Raw genomic sequence first — 25,000 nt, 5'->3', positions numbered from 1 at the left:
ACAAATAAATAAACAAAGGAATAAATAAATAAACAACCTGGAGTTAGAACCTCTGACCTCTGACCTGGACTAACGCCCTGGTTCAGAGGGTCAGATCCAGGGTCAGATCCAGACTCACCTTTTCCAGCTGCGTTTCCATTTTCTTCATCCTGAGGAAGAAGAAGAAAGAAGAGAGAGTTGTTAGATTGGACCAGTGGGGGAATCTGACCACCGGGGGGCGTGCGGTTCACGTTCTAACCCTAAATATCTAACACCAGAACTGACTAAAATATCTAACTAGAACTGACTAAAATATCTAACACCAGAACTGACTAAAATATCTAACATCAGAACTGACTAAAATATCTAACACTAGAACTGAATAAATATCTAACACTAGAACTGACTAAAATATCTAACACCAGAACTGACTAAAATATCTAACTAGAACTGACTAAAATATCTAACTGACTAAAATATCTAACACTAGAACTGACTAAAATATCTAACACTAGAACTGACTAAAATATCTAACACCAGAACTGACTAAAATATCTAACACCAGAACTGACTAAAATATCTAACATCAGAACTGACTAAAATATCTAACACTAGAACTGAATAAATATCTAACACTAGAACTGACTAAAATATCTAACACTAGAACTGAATAAATATCTAACACCAGAACTGACTAAAATATCTAACACCAGAACTGACTAAAATATCTAACTAGAACTGACTAAAATATCTAACACTAGAACTGACTAAAATATCTAACTAGAACTGACTAAAATATCTAACACTAGAACTGACTAAAATATCTAACTAGAACTGACTAAAATATCTAACTAGAACTGACTAAAATATCTAACTAGAACTGACTAAAATATCTAACTAGAACTGACTAAAATATCTAACTAGAACTGACTAAAATATCTAACACCAGAACTGACTAAAATATCTAACACCAGAACTGACTAAAATATCTAACTAGAACTGACTAAAATATCTAACTAGAACTGACTAAAATATCTAACACTAGAACTGACTAAAATATCTAACTAGAACTGACTAAAATATCTAACACTAGAACTGACTAAAATATCTAACACTAGAACTGACTAAAATATCTAACACTAGAACTGACTAAAATATCTAACACTAGAACTGACTAAAATATCTAACTAGAACTGACTAAAATATCTAACACCAGAACTGACTAAAATATCTAACACTAGAACTGACTAAAATATCTAACTAGAACTGACTAAAATATCTAACTAGAACTGACTAAAATATCTAACACTAGAACTGACTAAAATATCTAACACTAGAACTGACTAAAATATCTAACACCAGAACTGACTAAAATATCTAACACTAGAACTGACTAAAATATCTAACTAGAACTGACTAAAATATCTAACTAGAACTGACTAAAATATCTAACTAGAACTGACTAAAATATCTAACACCAGAACTGACTAAAATATCTAACACTAGAACTGACTAAAATATCTAACACCAGAACTGACTAAAATATCTAACCAGAACTGACTAAAATATCTAACTAGAACTGACTAAAATATCTAACACTAGAACTGACTAAAATATCTAACACCAGAACTGACTAAAATATCTAACACTAGAACTGACTAAAATATCTAACCAGAACTGACTAAAATATCTAACACCAGAACTGACTAAAATATCTAACACTAGAACTGACTAAAATATCTAACTAGAACTGACTAAAATATCTAACTAGAACTGACTAAAATATCTAACACTAGAACTGACTAAAATATCTAACTAGAACTGACTAAAATATCTAACTAGAACTGACTAAAATATCTAACTAGAACTGACTAAAATATCTAACACTAGAACTGACTAAAATATCTAACACTAGAACTGACTAAAATATCTAACACTAGAACTGACTAAAATATCTAACTAGAACTGACTAAAATATCTAACACTAGAACTGACTAAAATATCTAACTAGAACTGACTAAAATATCTAACACCAGAACTGACTAAAATATCTAACTAGAACTGACTAAAATATCTAACACTAGAACTGACTAAAATATCTAACTAGAACTGACTAAAATATCTAACTAGAACTGACTAAAATATCTAACATCAGAACTGACTAAAATATCTAACTAGAACTGACTAAAATATCTAACTAGAACTGACTAAAATATCTAACACTAGAACTGACTAAAATATCTAACTAGAACTGACTAAAATATCTAACTAGAACTGACTAAAATATCTAACACTAGAACTGACTAAAATATCTAACTAGAACTGACTAAAATATCTAACACTAGAACTGACTAAAATATCTAACTAGAACTGACTAAAATATCTAACACTAGAACTGACTAAAATATCTAACACTAGAACTGACTAAAATATCTAACTAGAACTGACTAAAATATCTAACTAGAACTGACTAAAATATCTAACACTAGAACTGACTAAAATATCTAACACTAGAACTGACTAAAATATCTAACACTAGAACTGACTAAAATATCTAACTAGAACTGACTAAAATATCTAACTAGAACTGACTAAAATATCTAACACCAGAACTGACTAAAATATCTAACTAGAACTGACTAAAATATCTAACTAGAACTGACTAAAATATCTAACACTAGATCTGACTAAAATATCTAACACTAGAACTGACTAAAATATCTAACACTAGAACTGACTAAAATATCTAACTAGAACTGACTAAAATATCTAACTAGAACTGACTAAAATATCTAACACTAGAACTGACTAAAATATCTAACACTAGAACTGACTAAAATATCTAACACTAGAACTGACTAAAATATCTAACTAGAACTGACTAAAATATCTAACACTAGAACTGACTAAAATATCTAACACTAGAACTGACTAAAATATCTAACACTAGAACTGACTAAAATATCTAACACTAGAACTGACTAAAATATCTAACCAGAACTGACTAAAATATCTAACACTAGAACTGACTAAAATATCTAACTAGAACTGACTAAAATATCTAACACTAGAACTGACTAAAATATCTAACACTAGAACTGACTAAAATATCTAACCAGAACTGACTAAAATATCTAACACTAGAACTGACTAAAATATCTAACACTAGAACTGACTAAAATATCTAACACTAGAACTGACTAAAATATCTAACACTAGAACTGACTAAAATATCTAACCAGAACTGACTAAAATATCTAACACTAGAACTGACTAAAATATCTAACTAGAACTGACTAAAATATCTAACACTAGAACTGACTAAAATATCTAACACTAGAACTGACTAAAATATCTAACTAGAACTGACTAAAATATCTAACTAGAACTGACTAAAATATCTAACACCAGAACTGACTAAAATATCTAACACTAGAACTGACTAAAATATCTAACTAGAACTGACTAAAATATCTAACACCAGAACTGACTAAAATATCTAACACTAGAACTGACTAAAATATCTAACTAGAACTGACTAAAATATCTAACTAGAACTGACTAAAATATCTAACACTAGAACTGACTAAAATATCTAACTAGAACTGACTAAAATATCTAACACCAGAACTGACTAAAATATCTAACACTAGAACTGACTAAAATATCTAACTAGAACTGACTAAAATATCTAACACTAGAACTGACTAAAATATCTAACTAGAACTGACTAAAATATCTAACTAGAACTGACTAAAATATCTAACTAGAACTGACTAAAATATCTAACACTAGAACTGACTAAAATATCTAACACTAGAACTGACTAAAATATCTAACACTAGAACTGACTAAAATATCTAACACTAGAACTGACTAAAATATCTAACTAGAACTGACTAAAATATCTAACACTAGAACTGACTAAAATATCTAACACTAGAACTGACTAAAATATCTAACACCAGAACTGACTAAAATATCTAACTAGAACTGACTAAAATATCTAACACTAGAACTGACTAAAATATCTAACACTAGAACTGACTAAAATATCTAACACTAGAACTGACTAAAATATCTAACTAGAACTGACTAAAATATCTAACTAGAACTGACTAAAATATCTAACACTAGAACTGACTAAAATATCTAACACTAGAACTGACTAAAATATCTAACACCAGAACTGACTAAAATATCTAACTAGAACTGACTAAAATATCTAACACTAGAACTGACTAAAATATCTAACTAGAACTGACTAAAATATCTAACACTAGAACTGACTAAAATATCTAACACTAGAACTGACTAAAATATCTAACTAGAACTGACTAAAATATCTAACACCAGAACTGACTAAAATATCTAACTAGAACTGACTAAAATATCTAACTAGAACTGACTAAAATATCTAACACCAGAACTGACTAAAATATCTAACTAGAACTGACTAAAATATCTAACACTAGAACTGACTAAAATATCTAACTAGAACTGACTAAAATATCTAACTAGAACTGACTAAAATATCTAACACTAGAACTGACTAAAATATCTAACACTAGAACTGACTAAAATATCTAACTAGAACTGACTAAAATATCTAACACTAGAACTGACTAAAATATCTAACTAGAACTGACTAAAATATCTAACTAGAACTGACTAAAATATCTAACACTAGAACTGACTAAAATATCTAACACTAGAACTGACTAAAATATCTAACTAGAACTGACTAAAATATCTAACACCAGAACTGACTAAAATATCTAACACTAGAACTGACTAAAATATCTAACTAGAACTGACTAAAATATCTAACACCAGAACTGACTAAAATATCTAACACCAGAACTGACTAAAATATCTAACACTAGAACTGACTAAAATATCTAACTAGAACTGACTAAAATATCTAACTAGAACTGACTAAAATATCTAACACTAGAACTGACTAAAATATCTAACACTAGAACTGACTAAAATATCTAACTAGAACTGACTAAAATATCTAACTAGAACTGACTAAAATATCTAACACTAGAACTGACTAAAATATCTAACTAGAACTGACTAAAATATCTAACACTAGAACTGACTAAAATATCTAACTAGAACTGACTAAAATATCTAACTAGAACTGACTAAAATATCTAACACTAGAACTGACTAAAATATCTAACTAGAACTGACTAAAATATCTAACTAGAACTGACTAAAATATCTAACTAGAACTGACTAAAATATCTAACTAGAACTGACTAAAATATCTAACTAGAACTGACTAAAATATCTAACTAGAACTGACTAAAATATCTAACACTAGAACTGACTAAAATATCTAACTAGAACTGACTAAAATATCTAACTAGAACTGACTAAAATATCTAACACTAGAACTGACTAAAATATCTAACACTAGAACTGACTAAAATATCTAACACTAGAACTGACTAAAATATCTAACACCAGAACTGACTAAAATATCTAACACCAGAACTGACTAAAATATCTAACTAGAACTGACTAAAATATCTAACTAGAACTGACTAAAATATCTAACTAGAACTGACTAAAATATCTAACTAGAACTGACTAAAATATCTAACTAGAACTGACTAAAATATCTAACACTAGAACTGACTAAAATATCTAACACCAGAACTGACTAAAATATCTAACTAGAACTGACTAAAATATCTAACACTAGAACTGACTAAAATATCTAACACTAGAACTGACTAAAATATCTAACACTAGAACTGACTAAAATATCTAACTAGAACTGACTAAAATATCTAACTAGAACTGACTAAAATATCTAACACTAGAACTGACTAAAATATCTAACACTAGAACTGACTAAAATATCTAACTAGAACTGACTAAAATATCTAACTAGAACTGACTAAAATATCTAACACCAGAACTGACTAAAATATCTAACTAGAACTGACTAAAATATCTAACACTAGAACTGACTAAAATATCTAACTAGAACTGACTAAAATATCTAACACTAGAACTGACTAAAATATCTAACTAGAACTGACTAAAATATCTAACACTAGAACTGACTAAAATATCTAACTAGAACTGACTAAAATATCTAACACTAGAACTGACTAAAATATCTAACACTAGATCTGACTAAAATATCTAACACTAGAACTGACTAAAATATCTAACACCAGAACTGACTAAAATATCTAACTAGAACTGACTAAAATATCTAACACTAGAACTGACTAAAATATCTAACACTAGAACTGACTAAAATATCTAACACTAGAACTGACTAAAATATCTAACACTAGAACTGACTAAAATATCTAACTAGAACTGACTAAAATATCTAACTAGAACTGACTAAAATATCTAACTAGAACTGACTAAAATATCTAACACCAGAACTGACTAAAATATCTAACTAGAACTGACTAAAATATCTAACACCAGAACTGACTAAAATATCTAACTAGAACTGACTAAAATATCTAACACTAGAACTGACTAAAATATCTAACACTAGAACTGACTAAAATATCTAACACTAGAACTGACTAAAATATCTAACTAGAACTGACTAAAATATCTAACACTAGAACTGACTAAAATATCTAACACTAGAACTGACTAAAATATCTAACACTAGAACTGACTAAAATATCTAACTAGAACTGACTAAAATATCTAACACTAGAACTGACTAAAATATCTAACACTAGAACTGACTAAAATATCTAACTAGAACTGACTAAAATATCTAACTAGAACTGACTAAAATATCTAACTAGAACTGACTAAAATATCTAACACTAGAACTGACTAAAATATCTAACACTAGAACTGACTAAAATATCTAACTAGAACTGACTAAAATATCTAACTAGAACTGACTAAAATATCTAACACTAGAACTGACTAAAATATCTAACTAGAACTGACTAAAATATCTAACTAGAACTGACTAAAATATCTAACACTAGAACTGACTAAAATATCTAACACTAGAACTGACTAAAATATCTAACACTAGAACTGACTAAAATATCTAACACTAGAACTGACTAAAATATCTAACTAGAACTGACTAAAATATCTAACACTAGAACTGACTAAAATATCTAACTAGAACTGACTAAAATATCTAACTAGAACTGACTAAAATATCTAACACTAGAACTGACTAAAATATCTAACACTAGAACTGACTAAAATATCTAACTAGAACTGACTAAAATATCTAACTAGAACTGACTAAAATATCTAACACTAGAACTGACTAAAATATCTAACTAGAACTGACTAAAATATCTAACACTAGAACTGACTAAAATATCTAACTAGAACTGACTAAAATATCTAACTAGAACTGACTAAAATATCTAACACTAGAACTGACTAAAATATCTAACTAGAACTGACTAAAATATCTAACACTAGAACTGACTAAAATATCTAACTAGAACTGACTAAAATATCTAACTAGAACTGACTAAAATATCTAACACCAGAACTGACTAAAATATCTAACTAGAACTGACTAAAATATCTAACTAGAACTGACTAAAATATCTAACACCAGAACTGACTAAAATATCTAACTAGAACTGACTAAAATATCTAACACTAGAACTGACTAAAATATCTAACTAGAACTGACTAAAATATCTAACTAGAACTGACTAAAATATCTAACACCAGAACTGACTAAAATATCTAACTAGAACTGACTAAAATATCTAACACTAGAACTGACTAAAATATCTAACTAGAACTGACTAAAATATCTAACTAGAACTGACTAAAATATCTAACACTAGAACTGACTAAAATATCTAACACCAGAACTGACTAAAATATCTAACCAGAACTGACTAAAATATCTAACACTAGAACTGACTAAAATATCTAACTAGAACTGACTAAAATATCTAACTAGAACTGACTAAAATATCTAACACTAGAACTGACTAAAATATCTAACTAGAACTGACTAAAATATCTAACTAGAACTGACTAAAATATCTAACACTAGAACTGACTAAAATATCTAACTAGAACTGACTAAAATATCTAACACTAGAACTGACTAAAATATCTAACTAGAACTGACTAAAATATCTAACACTAGAACTGACTAAAATATCTAACACCAGAACTGACTAAAATATCTAACCAGAACTGACTAAAATATCTAACTAGAACTGACTAAAATATCTAACTAGAACTGACTAAAATATCTAACACTAGAACTGACTAAAATATCTAACTAGAACTGACTAAAATATCTAACTAGAACTGACTAAAATATCTAACACTAGAACTGACTAAAATATCTAACACCAGAACTGACTAAAATATCTAACCAGAACTGACTAAAATATCTAACTAGAACTGACTAAAATATCTAACACCAGAACTGACTAAAATATCTAACACCAGAACTGACTAAAATATCTAACCAGAACTGACTAAAATATCTAACTAGAACTGACTAAAATATCTAACTAGAACTGACTAAAATATCTAACACTAGAACTGACTAAAATATCTAACTAGAACTGACTAAAATATCTAACTAGAACTGACTAAAATATCTAACTAGAACTGACTAAAATATCTAACACCAGAACTGACTAAAATATCTAACACCAGAACTGACTAAAATATCTAACTAGAACTGACTAAAATATCTAACACTAGAACTGACTAAAATATCTAACACTAGAACTGACTAAAATATCTAACTAGAACTGACTAAAATATCTAACTAGAACTGACTAAAATATCTAACTAGAACTGACTAAAATATCTAACACTAGAACTGACTAAAATATCTAACTAGAACTGACTAAAATATCTAACACTAGAACTGACTAAAATATCTAACTAGAACTGACTAAAATATCTAACTAGAACTGACTAAAATATCTAACACTAGAACTGACTAAAATATCTAACTAGAACTGACTAAAATATCTAACACCAGAACTGACTAAAATATCTAACACCAGAACTGACTAAAATATCTAACTAGAACTGACTAAAATATCTAACACTAGAACTGACTAAAATATCTAACTAGAACTGACTAAAATATCTAACTAGAACTGACTAAAATATCTAACACTAGAACTGACTAAAATATCTAACTAGAACTGACTAAAATATCTAACACTAGAACTGACTAAAATATCTAACACCAGAACTGACTAAAATATCTAACACTAGAACTGACTAAAATATCTAACTAGAACTGACTAAAATATCTAACACTAGAACTGACTAAAATATCTAACTAGAACTGACTAAAATATCTAACTAGAACTGACTAAAATATCTAACACTAGAACTGACTAAAATATCTAACACTAGAACTGACTAAAATATCTAACACTAGAACTGACTAAAATATCTAACTAGAACTGACTAAAATATCTAACTAGAACTGACTAAAATATCTAACTAGAACTGACTAAAATATCTAACTAGAACTGACTAAAATATCTAACTAGAACTGACTAAAATATCTAACTAGAACTGACTAAAATATCTAACACTAGAACTGACTAAAATATCTAACACTAGAACTGACTAAAATATCTAACTAGAACTGACTAAAATATCTAACTAGAACTGACTAAAATATCTAACACTAGAACTGACTAAAATATCTAACTAGAACTGACTAAAATATCTAACTAGAACTGACTAAAATATCTAACTAGAACTGACTAAAATATCTAACACCAGAACTGACTAAAATATCTAACACCAGAACTGACTAAAATATCTAACTAGAACTGACTAAAATATCTAACACTAGAACTGACTAAAATATCTAACACTAGAACTGACTAAAATATCTAACTAGAACTGACTAAAATATCTAACTAGAACTGACTAAAATATCTAACTAGAACTGACTAAAATATCTAACACTAGAACTGACTAAAATATCTAACTAGAACTGACTAAAATATCTAACACTAGAACTGACTAAAATATCTAACTAGAACTGACTAAAATATCTAACTAGAACTGACTAAAATATCTAACACTAGAACTGACTAAAATATCTAACTAGAACTGACTAAAATATCTAACACCAGAACTGACTAAAATATCTAACACCAGAACTGACTAAAATATCTAACTAGAACTGACTAAAATATCTAACACTAGAACTGACTAAAATATCTAACACTAGAACTGACTAAAATATCTAACACCATATCTGACTAAAATATCTAACTAGAACTGACTAAAATATCTAACTAGAACTGACTAAAATATCTAACACTAGAACTGACTAAAATATCTAACTAGAACTGACTAAAATATCTAACTAGAACTGACTAAAATATCTAACTAGAACTGACTAAAATATCTAACTAGAACTGACTAAAATATCTAACACTAGAACTGACTAAAATATCTAACACTAGAACTGACTAAAATATCTAACACTAGAACTGACTAAAATATCTAACTAGAACTGACTAAAATATCTAACACCAGAACTGACTAAAATATCTAACTAGAACTGACTAAAATATCTAACACTAGAACTGACTAAAATATCTAACACTAGAACTGACTAAAATATCTAACTAGAACTGACTAAAATATCTAACACCAGAACTGACTAAAATATCTAACTAGAACTGACTAAAATATCTAACACTAGAACTGACTAAAATATCTAACTAGAACTGACTAAAATATCTAACTAGAACTGACTAAAATATCTAACTAGAACTGACTAAAATATCTAACACTAGAACTGACTAAAATATCTAACACTAGAACTGACTAAAATATCTAACACTAGAACTGACTAAAATATCTAACTAGAACTGACTAAAATATCTAACACTAGAACTGACTAAAATATCTAACTAGAACTGACTAAAATATCTAACTAGAACTGACTAAAATATCTAACTAGAACTGACTAAAATATCTAACACTAGAACTGACTAAAATATCTAACTAGAACTGACTAAAATATCTAACACTAGAACTGACTAAAATATCTAACTAGAACTGACTAAAATATCTAACTAGAACTGACTAAAATATCTAACTAGAACTGACTAAAATATCTAACTAGAACTGACTAAAATATCTAACACTAGAACTGACTAAAATATCTAACTAGAACTGACTAAAATATCTAACTAGAACTGACTAAAATATCTAACACTAGAACTGACTAAAATATCTAACTAGAACTGACTAAAATATCTAACACTAGAACTGACTAAAATATCTAACTAGAACTGACTAAAATATCTAACTAGAACTGACTAAAATATCTAACTAGAACTGACTAAAATATCTAACACTAGAACTGACTAAAATATCTAACACTAGAACTGACTAAAATATCTAACTAGAACTGACTAAAATATCTAACTAGAACTGACTAAAATATCTAACACTAGAACTGACTAAAATATCTAACTAGAACTGACTAAAATATCTAACTAGAACTGACTAAAATATCTAACACTAGAACTGACTAAAATATCTAACACTAGAACTGACTAAAATATCTAACTAGAACTGACTAAAATATCTAACACTAGAACTGACTAAAATATCTAACACTAGAACTGACTAAAATATCTAACACTAGAACTGACTAAAATATCTAACTAGAACTGACTAAAATATCTAACACCAGAACTGACTAAAATATCTAACTAGAACTGACTAAAATATCTAACACTAGAACTGACTAAAATATCTAACACTAGAACTGACTAAAATATCTAACTAGAACTGACTAAAATATCTAACTAGAACTGACTAAAATATCTAACTAGAACTGACTAAAATATCTAACACTAGAACTGACTAAAATATCTAACACTAGAACTGACTAAAATATCTAACACTAGAACTGACTAAAATATCTAACTAGAACTGACTAAAATATCTAACACTAGAACTGACTAAAATATCTAACTAGAACTGACTAAAATATCTAACTAGAACTGACTAAAATATCTAACTAGAACTGACTAAAATATCTAACACCAGAACTGACTAAAATATCTAACACCAGAACTGACTAAAATATCTAACTAGAACTGACTAAAATATCTAACACTAGAACTGACTAAAATATCTAACACTAGAACTGACTAAAATATCTAACTAGAACTGACTAAAATATCTAACACTAGAACTGACTAAAATATCTAACACTAGAACTGACTAAAATATCTAACACTAGAACTGACTAAAATATCTAACACCAGAACTGACTAAAACAGAACTAAACAATATCGTTCTCTCACAGCTTGAAAACTGCCAAATAGTATGAATGCTACTAAAAAAGATGTAAATAAACTCCAACTGGTTCAGAAGAAGACCTGGTTCGACAGTGTTTATATAACACCATATAAAACTATATAACACAATATAATACCATATAATACCATATAATACTATATAACACCATATAATACAAATATAATACCATATATTACCATATAACACCATATAACACCATATAACACCATATAACACCATATAACACCATATAATACCATATAATACCATATAACACCATATAACACCATATAATACCATATAACACCATATAACACCATATAACACCATATAACACCGTATAACACCATATAATACCATATAACACCATATAATACCATATAACACCATATAACACCATATAATACCATATAACACCATATAATACCATATAATACCATATAACACCATATAACACCATATAACACCATATAACACCATATAACACCATATAACACCATATAATACCATATAACACCATATAATACCATATAATACCATATAACACCATATAATACCATATAACACCATATAATACCATATAATACCATATAACACCATATACCATATAACACCATATAATACCATATAACACCATATAACACCATATAATACCATATAACACCATATAACACCATATACCATATAACACCATATAACACCATATAACACCATATAATACCATATAATACCATATAACACCATATACCATATAACACCATATAACACCATATAACACCATATAACACCATATAACACCATATAATACCATATAATACCATATAACACCATATAACACCATATAACACCATATAACACCATATAATACCATATAATACCATATAATACCATATAACACCATATAACACCATATAACACCATATAACACCATATAATACCATATAATACCATATAACACCATATAACACCATATAATACCATATAACACCATATACCATATAATACCATATAATACCATATAATACCATATAACACCATATAACACCATATAATACCATATAATACCATATAATACCATATAACACCATATACCACCATATACCATATAATACCATATAACACCATATAATACCATATAACACCATATACCATATAATACCATATAATACCATATAATACCATATAACACCATATAATACCATATAATACCATATAATACCATATAACACCATATAACACCATATAATACCATATAACACCATATAATACCATATAACACCATATAACACCATATAATACCATATAACACCATATAACACCATATAATACCATATAACACCATATAACACCATATACCATATAATACCATATAACACCATATAATACCCTATAACACCATATAACACCATATAATACCATATAACACCATATAACACCATATAATACCATATAACACCATATAACACCATATAATACCATATAATACCATGTAATACCATATAACACCATATAATACCCTATAACACCATATAACACCATATAATACCATATAATACCATATAACACCATATAATACCCTATAACACCATATAACACCATATAACACCATATAATACCATATAATACCATGTAATACCATATAACACCATATAACACCATATAATACCATATAACACCATATACCATATAATACCATATAACACCATATAATACCATATAACACCATATAATACCCTATAGCATCATATAACACCATATAACACCATATAATACCATATAACACCATATAACACCATATAATACCATATAACACCATATAATACCATATAACACCATATAACACCATATAATACCATATAATACCATATAACACCATATAACACCATATAATACCCTATAATACCATATAACACCATATGATACCATATAATACCATATAACACCATATAACACCATATAATACCATATAACACCATATAACACCATATAATACCATATAATACCATATAATACCATATACCACCATATAACATCATATAATACCATATAATACCATATAATACCATATACCACCATATAACACCATATAATACCATATAATACCATATAACACCATATAACACCATATAATACCATATAATACCATATAACACCATATAATACCATATAATACCATATAATACCATATAATACCATATAATACCATATAACACCATATAATACCATATAATACCATATAATACCATATAATACCATATAGTACCATATACCACCATATAACACCATATAATACCATATAATACCATATAATACCATATAATACCATATAACACCATATAATACCATATAACACCATATAACACCATATAATACCATATAATACCATATAATACCATATACCACCATATAACACCATATAATACCATATAATACCATATAACACCATATAATACCATATAATACCATATAATACCATATAACACCATATAATACCATATAATACCATATAATACCATATAATACCATATAATACCATATAACACCATATAATACCATATAATACCATATAATACCATATAATACCATATAACACCATATAATACCATATAATACCATATAATACCATATAATACCATATAATACCATATACCACCATATAACACCATATAATACCATATAATACCATATAACACCATATAATACCATATAACACCATATAACACCATATAATACCATATAATACCATATAACACCATATAATACCATATAACACCATATAACATATAATACCATATAATACCATATACCACCATATAACACCATATACCATATAATACCATATAATACCATATACCACCATATCACACCATATAATACCATATAATACCATATAATACCATATAATACCATATAACACCATATAATACCATATAACACCATATAACACCATATAACACCATATAATACCATATAATACCATATAACACCATATAATACCATATACCATATAATACCATATACCACCATATAACACCATATAACACCATATAATACCCTATAACACCATATAACACCATATAATACCATATAATACCATAAACCACCATATAACACCATATAATACCATATAATACCATATAACACCATATAATACCATATAATACCATATACCATATAACACCATATAACACCATATAACACCATATAACACCATATAATACCCTATAACACCATATAATACCATATAACACCATATAACACCATATAATACCATATAATACCATATAACACCATATAACACCATATAATACCATATAATACCATATACCATATAACACCATATAACACCATATAACACCATATAATACCCTATAACACCATATAACACCATATAATACCATATAACACCATATAACACCATATAACACCATATAACACCATATAATACCATATAACACCATATAATACCATATAATACCATATACCATATAACACCATATAACACCATATAACACCATATAATACCCTATAACACCATATAACACCATATAATACCATATAACACCATATAACACCATATAACACCATATAACACCATATAATACCATATAATACCATAAAATACCATATAATACCATATAACACCATATAATACCATATAATACCATATAATACCATATAATACCATATACCACCATATAACACCATATAATACCATATAATACCATATAACACCATATAATACCATATAACACCATATAACACCATATAATACCATATAATACCATATAACACCATATAATACCATATAACACCATATAACATATAATACCATATAATACCATATACCACCATATAACACCATATACCATATAATACCATATAATACCATATACCACCATATCACACCATATAATACCATATAATACCATATAATACCATATAATACCATATAACACCATATAACACCATATAACACCATATAATACCATATAATACCATAAAATACCATATAACACCATATAATACCATATAATACCATATAACACCATATAATACCATATAACACCATATAACACCATATAATACCATATAATACCATATAACACCATATAATACCATATACCATATAATACCATATACCACCATATAACACCATATAACACCATATAATACCCTATAACACCATATAACACCATATAATACCATATAATACCATAAACCACCATATAACACCATATAATACCATATAATACCATATAACACCATATAATACCATATAATACCATATACCATATAACACCATATAACACCATATAACACCATATAACACCATATAATACCCTATAACACCATATAATACCATATAACACCATATAACACCATATAATACCATATAATACCATATAACACCATATAACACCATATAATACCATATAATACCATATACCATATAACACCATATAACACCATATAACACCATATAATACCCTATAACACCATATAACACCATATAATACCATATAACACCATATAACACCATATAACACCATATAACACCATATAATACCATATAATACCATATACCATATAACACCATATAACACCATATAACACCATATAATACCCTATAACACCATATAACACCATATAATACCATATAACACCATATAACACCATATAACACCATATAACACCATATAATACCATATAATACCATAAAATACCATATAATACCATATAACACCATATAACACCATATAATACCATATAACACCATATAACACCATATAACACCATATACCATATAATACCATATAATACCATATAATACCATAAAATACCATATAATACCATATAACACCATATAATACCATATACCATATAACACCATAAAATACCATATAATACCATATAACACCATATAATACCATATACCATATAACACCATATAGCACCATATAACACCATATAACACCATATAGCACCATATAACACCATATAATACCATATAATACCATATACCATATAACACCATATAATACCATATAACACCATATAACACCATATAACACCATATAATACCATATAATACCATATACCATATAACACCATATAAAACCATATAACACCATATAACACCATATAACACCATATAACACCATATAACACCATATAATACCATATAATACCATATAACACCATATAACACCATATAACACCATATAACACCATATAACAGCATATACCATATAACACCATATAACACCATATAACACCATATAATACCATATAACACCATATACCATATAACACCATATAACACCATATAACACCATGACCCAGACCTTTGACCCTGAGCTTTGACCCTGACCTTTGACCCCTGAGGTTTGACCCTGACCCTGAGATTTGACCTTTGACCTTGTTCCTACCTTGAGCCCGTGCAGCGCGGACGCGGGTGGGTACACGATGAAGTGTCTGAGCGTGAACCCGAATCCCTGCAGGTTCTTCTGGAGGACGAGGGTCCGGGGTTCGGGCCAGGACACGCCCTCCACCTCGCCCGACGACAGCGGCCGCCGCCGCCGGTTCCCGTTAGCCGCCGCCGCACCGACGCCATCTCTCCGCCCTTTAGCCTGTGGGGGAGAGAAGACGGGGTTAGACCCGGGAACCTCCAGAGATCCAGACCCCGGGTACCGGGAACCAACGAGACAAACCCGGACCTGGAAGTTCATCACTACCACCATTTTCAGGCCGCGCCGGCGTGAGGACTGCGGCTGCCGCCGCAGAGAGAAACATATAAAGGTGCAGCCGCCGCCGCGGTGCACACACTTTTACAGGAAGTGAGGGGAGGAAGTGCAGGAAGTGGGCGGAGCTGGGGGAGGAAATGCAGGAAGTGGGCGGAGCCGGGCGGAGCAGCTTCATTCACCACCAGGAAACCAGGAAAACATTCCTCCAACGCCAGGAATCTCTCAGACACTTCCTCTCCTCTCCCGAGAGGAAGTTTTTCACCTCTAACGTTAGCGTTTATTCCCCCGCCCAAATAAGAGCGGGTAAAAATATATCCTGGCCGTAAAAACCTATAAATACCAACCGAGGAACAACAGGAACATTCGGAGGAACGGACTCAGATCTGGAAAGAACTGGAGGAACAATGGAACAAAACTGGAACAAAGGAGCAAACACTTTCACGGAGAAGTAAAAACATCTACCGACACCCAGGTTCAACCCAGACCAGGGGCCTCATTTAAAATGGACTGCGTAGAATTCATACTAAAAGTGCACGTACACTCAAAAGCCGAAAATGCCGGGCGCAAAAAACAAAAATCAGGATCAATAAAACCATGTGCACGCAGACTTGCACGCAGTCCAGCTGGAAGGCTGCGCAGCTGAATCCGCCTCATATCCCGCCCTCTACACGCCCATAAATGCATATGGATGAGGCTACTGAGCATGTGCAGCGCCACCTGCAGCCTGTTTGTGCGTCAGGATGAATGAGAGGGTGTCCAGCCACCGTGACACTGACTTTCACGGAGACTCAGATCAAGATGTTGTAGTAGATGATGTGGAGGACAGGAAAACCACATTATTTGGTGGTCACAGTAAAAGTTAGATTAAATATATAAATAGTATACAAGAAAATAAAGCGATTGAGTGGCAGCACGTTAGTGCCACGGCGCAATTACCACTGGGACCAGGGGGAACATGCCCCCCCCCACTTTTCAAAATCATGTATTTGTCCCCCTCACTTTACAGTTTAAAAACTAACGGTAGGCTCAGCCTGTGATTGCAAATCCAGACTCTCTGTGCCAAGGCGGGACGGCAGCCCTCGCTCCCCCTCCTCCCTCCCGTCTCTCCTCAGAGCTGCTCAGGCTGATTTATGGTTCAGCGTCACCAACGCAGAGCCTACGGCGTAGGCTACGCGGCGACGCGCACCCTACGCCGGACCCTACGGCGTAGGCTCTGCGTTGGTTTGACGCGGAACCATAAATCAGGCTTAAAAGTAAACAACATGCGCGCACGTACCCGTGCATGACAGGCAGACACACACGGGGAGAAGGGACTATTTCTTTAATTTTTATTTTTTTTTAAACTTTATCCTTATGAACGCAATTGTTATATACGGTAGTCCAACTTTCCTTATTTTAATCACAACACTTTCTTTTTTCCTCTTCGGCGTGGAGTAGTGGGCTCGGAGCGGCAGCCATCCCCCCCGCCGCCTGCTCCGTTATCAGCGCTATTTTATTATAAGTCTGACATATGTTGTGATATGTGATGACATTATTAAGAGTATGACATGAATCTGGCTTCATTTCACCACCTCACAGCCTGCCCTCTTTTTTCCTCTTTATCTTTTTTCATTTTTCATCGTTTTTCCTCTTTTTTCATATTTTTTCCTCTTTTTTCCTCTCTTTTTAAATTTGTTTTCCTCTTTTTTTCTCTTTTTTCATCTTTTTTCCTTTTTTTGATAGCCAGATTTACAAGAAGGAGAGAGAAAAGTTGAAGCAGCATTTGTTTTGAATTTGGATCCAGGAAGAAGAAGCAGAAATGACGGGACTTGTGTCATGATGTTCTCCGTGCGTCGCTGGTTTGATCCAGATATCCTGAATGATTAATCACCATGGAAACGGAATATTCCCAATGTTTCAGTAACCGGAATATTATCAATAACCTGAGTTTTGACCTGTGCTGCTGTGCTACGGAAGGTGATTTACAAATGTATATGTAGAGTATCTAACTCTATAAATAGCATTATCACCTGCTTAACAAATCCTGCACTAACTCAGTCAGGTTCACATCCACATTGTGGAACCACTGGCGTTCATGTCTATACACTTGTGCCTGACACTGTTTTCTTTTTGTGTCACTGTTGTTTTTTAGTCTTTTGTTGCTGTCTTTTATATCATAGGTTGTTGTCTTTTATATTGTGTATGTTATATGTATAATGTTTTTTTACTGGTACTATGGACCTCTTCTCAAGATGTGTCTTTAATAAAGTATGAATTGAATTGAATTGATGGAAACGTAGTCACAGACTCCAGAGCAGAACAACGTGTTTGTTCCACGTAAACACGGAGCCGTTCCGGTCGGCAGGAAGTGAGCTTGGAGAGACAGGAAGTGAGCTCGGAGAGACAGGAAGTGGACGACCGAGTGCCTCGGAGGGCTGAACTCCGTGGAACCAGCGGCTCCAAGAATAGTTCCCGCAGGGTGGAGACTTTCCAGTTTCCATGAAACTGGAGCGAACACGTTCAAGCAAACAACAAGCGTCCTGCAGACGAGCCGCGCAGCCACCGGTGACACTCAGTGTTTGGATCAAAACATGTCCCAAATGTGTCACTAAGATCTCAGGAAACTGCAGTGCATTCTGGGAGAAACGTGCATGTGAAGGTTTTACTCAGCGAGTTGTTACGTAACATTTATCCCCCACGGACGAGGAAACGACCGCAGAGGATTCCTGACATTTCTGTGTGTGTGTGTGTGTGTGTGTGTGTGTGTGTGTGTGTGTGTGTGTGTGTGTGTGTGTGTGTGTGTGTGTGTGTGTGTGTGTGTGTGTGTACTGACATACACACACACACACACACACACACACACACACACACACACACACACATGTGAGTGAGGACAACAGTTCCTCAGTTCCAAGTCTGCTGAGTCCAATATTGACATACAGGGAACTGGAACTACTGGATACTACCAAGATACTACCAAGAAACTACCAAGACACTACCAAGATACTACCAAGATACTACCAAGACACTACCAAGATACTACCAAGATACTACCGAGATACTAGCAAGATACTACCAAGATACTACCAAGACACTACCAAGATACTACCAAGATACTACCAAGACACTACCAAGATACTACCAAGACACTACCAAGACACTACCAAGACACTACCAAGATACTACCAAGACACTACCAAGACACTACCAAGACACTACCAAGATACTACCAAGATACTACCAAGACACTACCAAGACACTACCAAGATACTACCAAGATACTACCAAGACACTACCAAGACACTACCAAGACACTACCAAGACACTACCAAGATACTACCAAGATACTACCAAGACACTACCAAGACACTACCAAGATACTACCAAGATACTACCAAGACACTACCAATATACTACCAAGATACTACCAAGATACTACCAAGATACTACCAAGACACTACCAAGATACTACCAAGATACTACCAAGATACTACCAAGATACCACCAAGATACTACCAAGATACTACCAAGATACTACCAAGATACTACCAAGACACTACCAAGATACTACCAAGATACTAACAAGACACTACCAAGATACTACCAAGATACTACCAAGATACCACCAAGATACTACCAAGATACTACCAAGATACTACCAAGATACTACCAAGACACTACCAAGATACTACCAAGATACTACCAAGATACTACCAAGACACTACCAAGACACTACCAAGACCAAGATACTACCAAGAAACTACCAAGATACTACCAAGACACTACCAAGATACTACCAAGATACTACCAAGACACTACCAAGACACTACCAAGACCAAGATACTACCAAGAAACTACCAAGATACTACCAAGACACTACCAAGATACTACCAAGATACTACCAAGATACTACCAAGACACTACCAAGATACTACCAAGACACTACCAAGACACTACCAAGATACTACCAAGATACTACCAAGACACTACCAAGGTACTACCAAGATACTACCAAGATACTACCAAGATACTACCAAGATACTACCAAGATACTACCAAGATACTACCAAGACACTACCAAGACACTACCAAGATACTACCAAGATACTACCAAGATACTACCAAGACACTACCAAGACACTACCAAGACACTACCAAGATACTACCAAGACACTACCAATATACTACCAAGATACTACCAAGATACTACCAAGATACTACCAAGACACTACCAAGATACTACCAAGATACTACCAAGATACTACCAAGATACCACCAAGATACTACCAAGATACTACCAAGATACTACCAAGATACCACCAAGATACTACCAAGATACTACCAAGATACTACCAAGACACTACCAAGATACTACCAAGATACTACCAAGATACCACCAAGATACCACCAAGACACTACCAAGATACTACCAAGATACTACCAAGACACTACCAAGACACTACCAAGATACTACCAAGATACTACCAAGATACTACCAAGATACTACCAAGACACTACCAAGATACTACCAAGACACTACCAAGACACTACCAAGATACTACCAAGATACTACCAAGATACTACCAAGACACTACCAAGATACTACCAAGATACTACCAAGACACTACCAAGATACTACCAAGATACTACCAAGATACTACCAAGACACTACCAAGACACTACCAAGACCAAGATACTACCAAGAAACTACCAAGATACTACCAAGACACTACCAAGATACTACCAAGATACTACCGAGCTACTACCGAGATACTACCAAGATACTACCAAGATACTAACAAGACACTACCAAGATACTACCAAGACACTACCAAGACACTACCAAGACACTACCAAGATACTACCAAGATACCACCAATATACTACCAAGACACTACCAAGACACTACCAAGACACTACCAAGACACTACCAAGATACTACCAAGATACTACCAAGATACTACCAAGACACTACCAAGATACTACCAAGATACTACCAAGACACTACCAAGATACTACCAAGATACTACCAAGATACTACCAAGACACTACCAAGACACTACCAAGACCAAGATACTACCAAGAAACTACCAAGATACTACCAAGACACTACCAAGATACTACCAAGATACTACCGAGCTACTACCGAGATATTACCAAGATACTACCAAGATACTACCAAGATACTACCAAGATACTACCAAGATACTACCAAGATACTACCGAGATACTACCAAGATACTACCAAGACACTACCAAGATACTACCGAGATACTACCGAGATATTACCAAGATACTACCAAGATACTACCAAGATACTACCAAGATACTACCAAGATACTACCAAGATACTACCAAGATACTACCGAGACACTACCGAGATACTACCGAGATACTACCAAGACACTACCAAGATACTACCAATATACTACCAAGATACTACCAAGACACTACCAAGATACTACCAAGACACTACCAAGACACTACCAAGATACTACCAAGATACTACCAAGACACTACCAAGATACTACCAAGACACTACCAAGACACTACCAAGACACTACCAAGATACTACCAAGATACTACCGAGACACTACCGAGATACTACCAAGATACTACCAAGATACTACCAAGACACTACCAAGATACTACCAAGACACTACCAAGACACTACCAAGATACTACCAAGACACTACCAAGACACTACCAAGATACTACCAAGATACTACCAAGATACACGCCCCTCTCCCCACATCGTTTTGGAACATACAACACTAGATACAGTACAACATTCTTCCAAAAAGACTTAAATAATAAAAATAACAGTATTATTAGTTTTATTTTAGTTTTAAACTTCATATTATCTGATGGGAAAACGATGAGAGCCAAATCTGGCGAGAGTGTGTTGCTCAGACAGAGACAGGTCTCAAACAAAGTTCATTTTTTCCTAATCTGTCGGTCTTTTGGTGTCAGAATGTTCAGAAGGTTTGTGGCTTTTGAAAAATGGGTCCCATATTTACTTAGGTTACTATGGGCGAAGGAATTGGTAATAATCTGTGCTCACGTTCACTTTTCCCATAGGACTCAATAGACTCAGGACCTACTTCCGGTCTCCTAAAGGGGCGTGGCAGTCACGTGACACAGATACAGGAAACACAACCGTAGTGGGCTGTCTCGGTTATAGAACGTCTCTGACTATAGGTCCTGGGTAACTACCGGCGGTTCTGGGTAACTATAGAAACTAGGGGGGGTATCCACTAGGGCAAGGGTCGGCAACCCGCGGCTCTAGAGTCGCATGCAGCTCTTCAGCGCCGCCCTAGTAGCTCCTGGAGCTTTTTCAAAAATGTTTGACCTTTTTTTTCCTTTTTTTTTTCTTCTTTTCTTCCTTTTTCTAAATTTCTCTTCTCTTTTTCTTCTTTTTTTCTTTTTTTCCTCTTCTTTTTTCCTTTTTTCTCTTTTTTTCTTCCTTTTTCCTTTCCTTTTTAATTTCGAAATTTCGAAACTTTTTTCTCGACATTTCAATTTTTTTCTCGACATTTCAACTTTTTTCTCGATATTGAACGTCTCTGCCCCCCCCCCCCCCCCCCCCCTGGTTGCTATAGTTACCCAGGACGGGCGGTGTCTCTGGCTCCGCCCCCACCTGGTTGCTATAGTTACCCAGGACGGGCGGTGTCTCTGGCTCCGCCCCCCCCCCGGTTGCTATAGTTACCCAGGACGGGCGGTGTCTCTGAATCAGCCTCCTGGACCCCCGCCGTCGCCGTGGTGACGTGATGGGTGACGGGCGGGGGGAGGGCGGGGGCGACGCCCCCCGTAGAACCGCTAGCCAGATGCAGCGCGGCTCGGCGTCGCTGCAGTCCACGCCCACCGAGCACTGGAACCGCCACGAGTGGCCCGCCGGCGCCGGGGCCACGGCCGGGGCCGGGGCCGCCGCCCTCAGCATGGCACCCTGGGGGGCCATGCTGAGGGTGTCACAT

The 25,000-nt window shown here is 32.8% G+C and overlaps 1 protein-coding gene across 1 annotated transcript in view; it reads right to left on the bottom strand.

The window, feature by feature from the left end:
* LOC133419715 (1-phosphatidylinositol 4,5-bisphosphate phosphodiesterase delta-3-A-like) overlaps positions 1–25,000 on the bottom strand; it is a 56,883-nt gene that overhangs the window by 31,414 nt on the left and 469 nt on the right. The window contains exons 1-3 of the mRNA XM_061709114.1: positions 24,736–25,000; positions 17,733–17,933; positions 65–149 (exon numbers count right to left, since the gene is read on the bottom strand). The exon at positions 24,736–25,000 is cut by the window's right edge and continues 469 nt beyond it. Coding sequence (XP_061565098.1) covers positions 65–149; positions 17,733–17,933; positions 24,736–24,984 — 535 coding nt within the window. The 5' untranslated portion in view covers positions 24,985–25,000. The remainder of the gene's footprint in view (positions 1–64; positions 150–17,732; positions 17,934–24,735) is intronic.

The sequence above is a fragment of the Cololabis saira genome, chromosome 19 (assembly GCF_033807715.1).
Source record: "Cololabis saira isolate AMF1-May2022 chromosome 19, fColSai1.1, whole genome shotgun sequence".
NCBI classification, from domain to species: domain Eukaryota; kingdom Metazoa; phylum Chordata; class Actinopteri; order Beloniformes; family Belonidae; genus Cololabis; species Cololabis saira.
The sequence above is the reverse complement of the archived record's forward strand: the minus strand, read 5'-3'. Positions and strand labels throughout refer to the sequence as shown.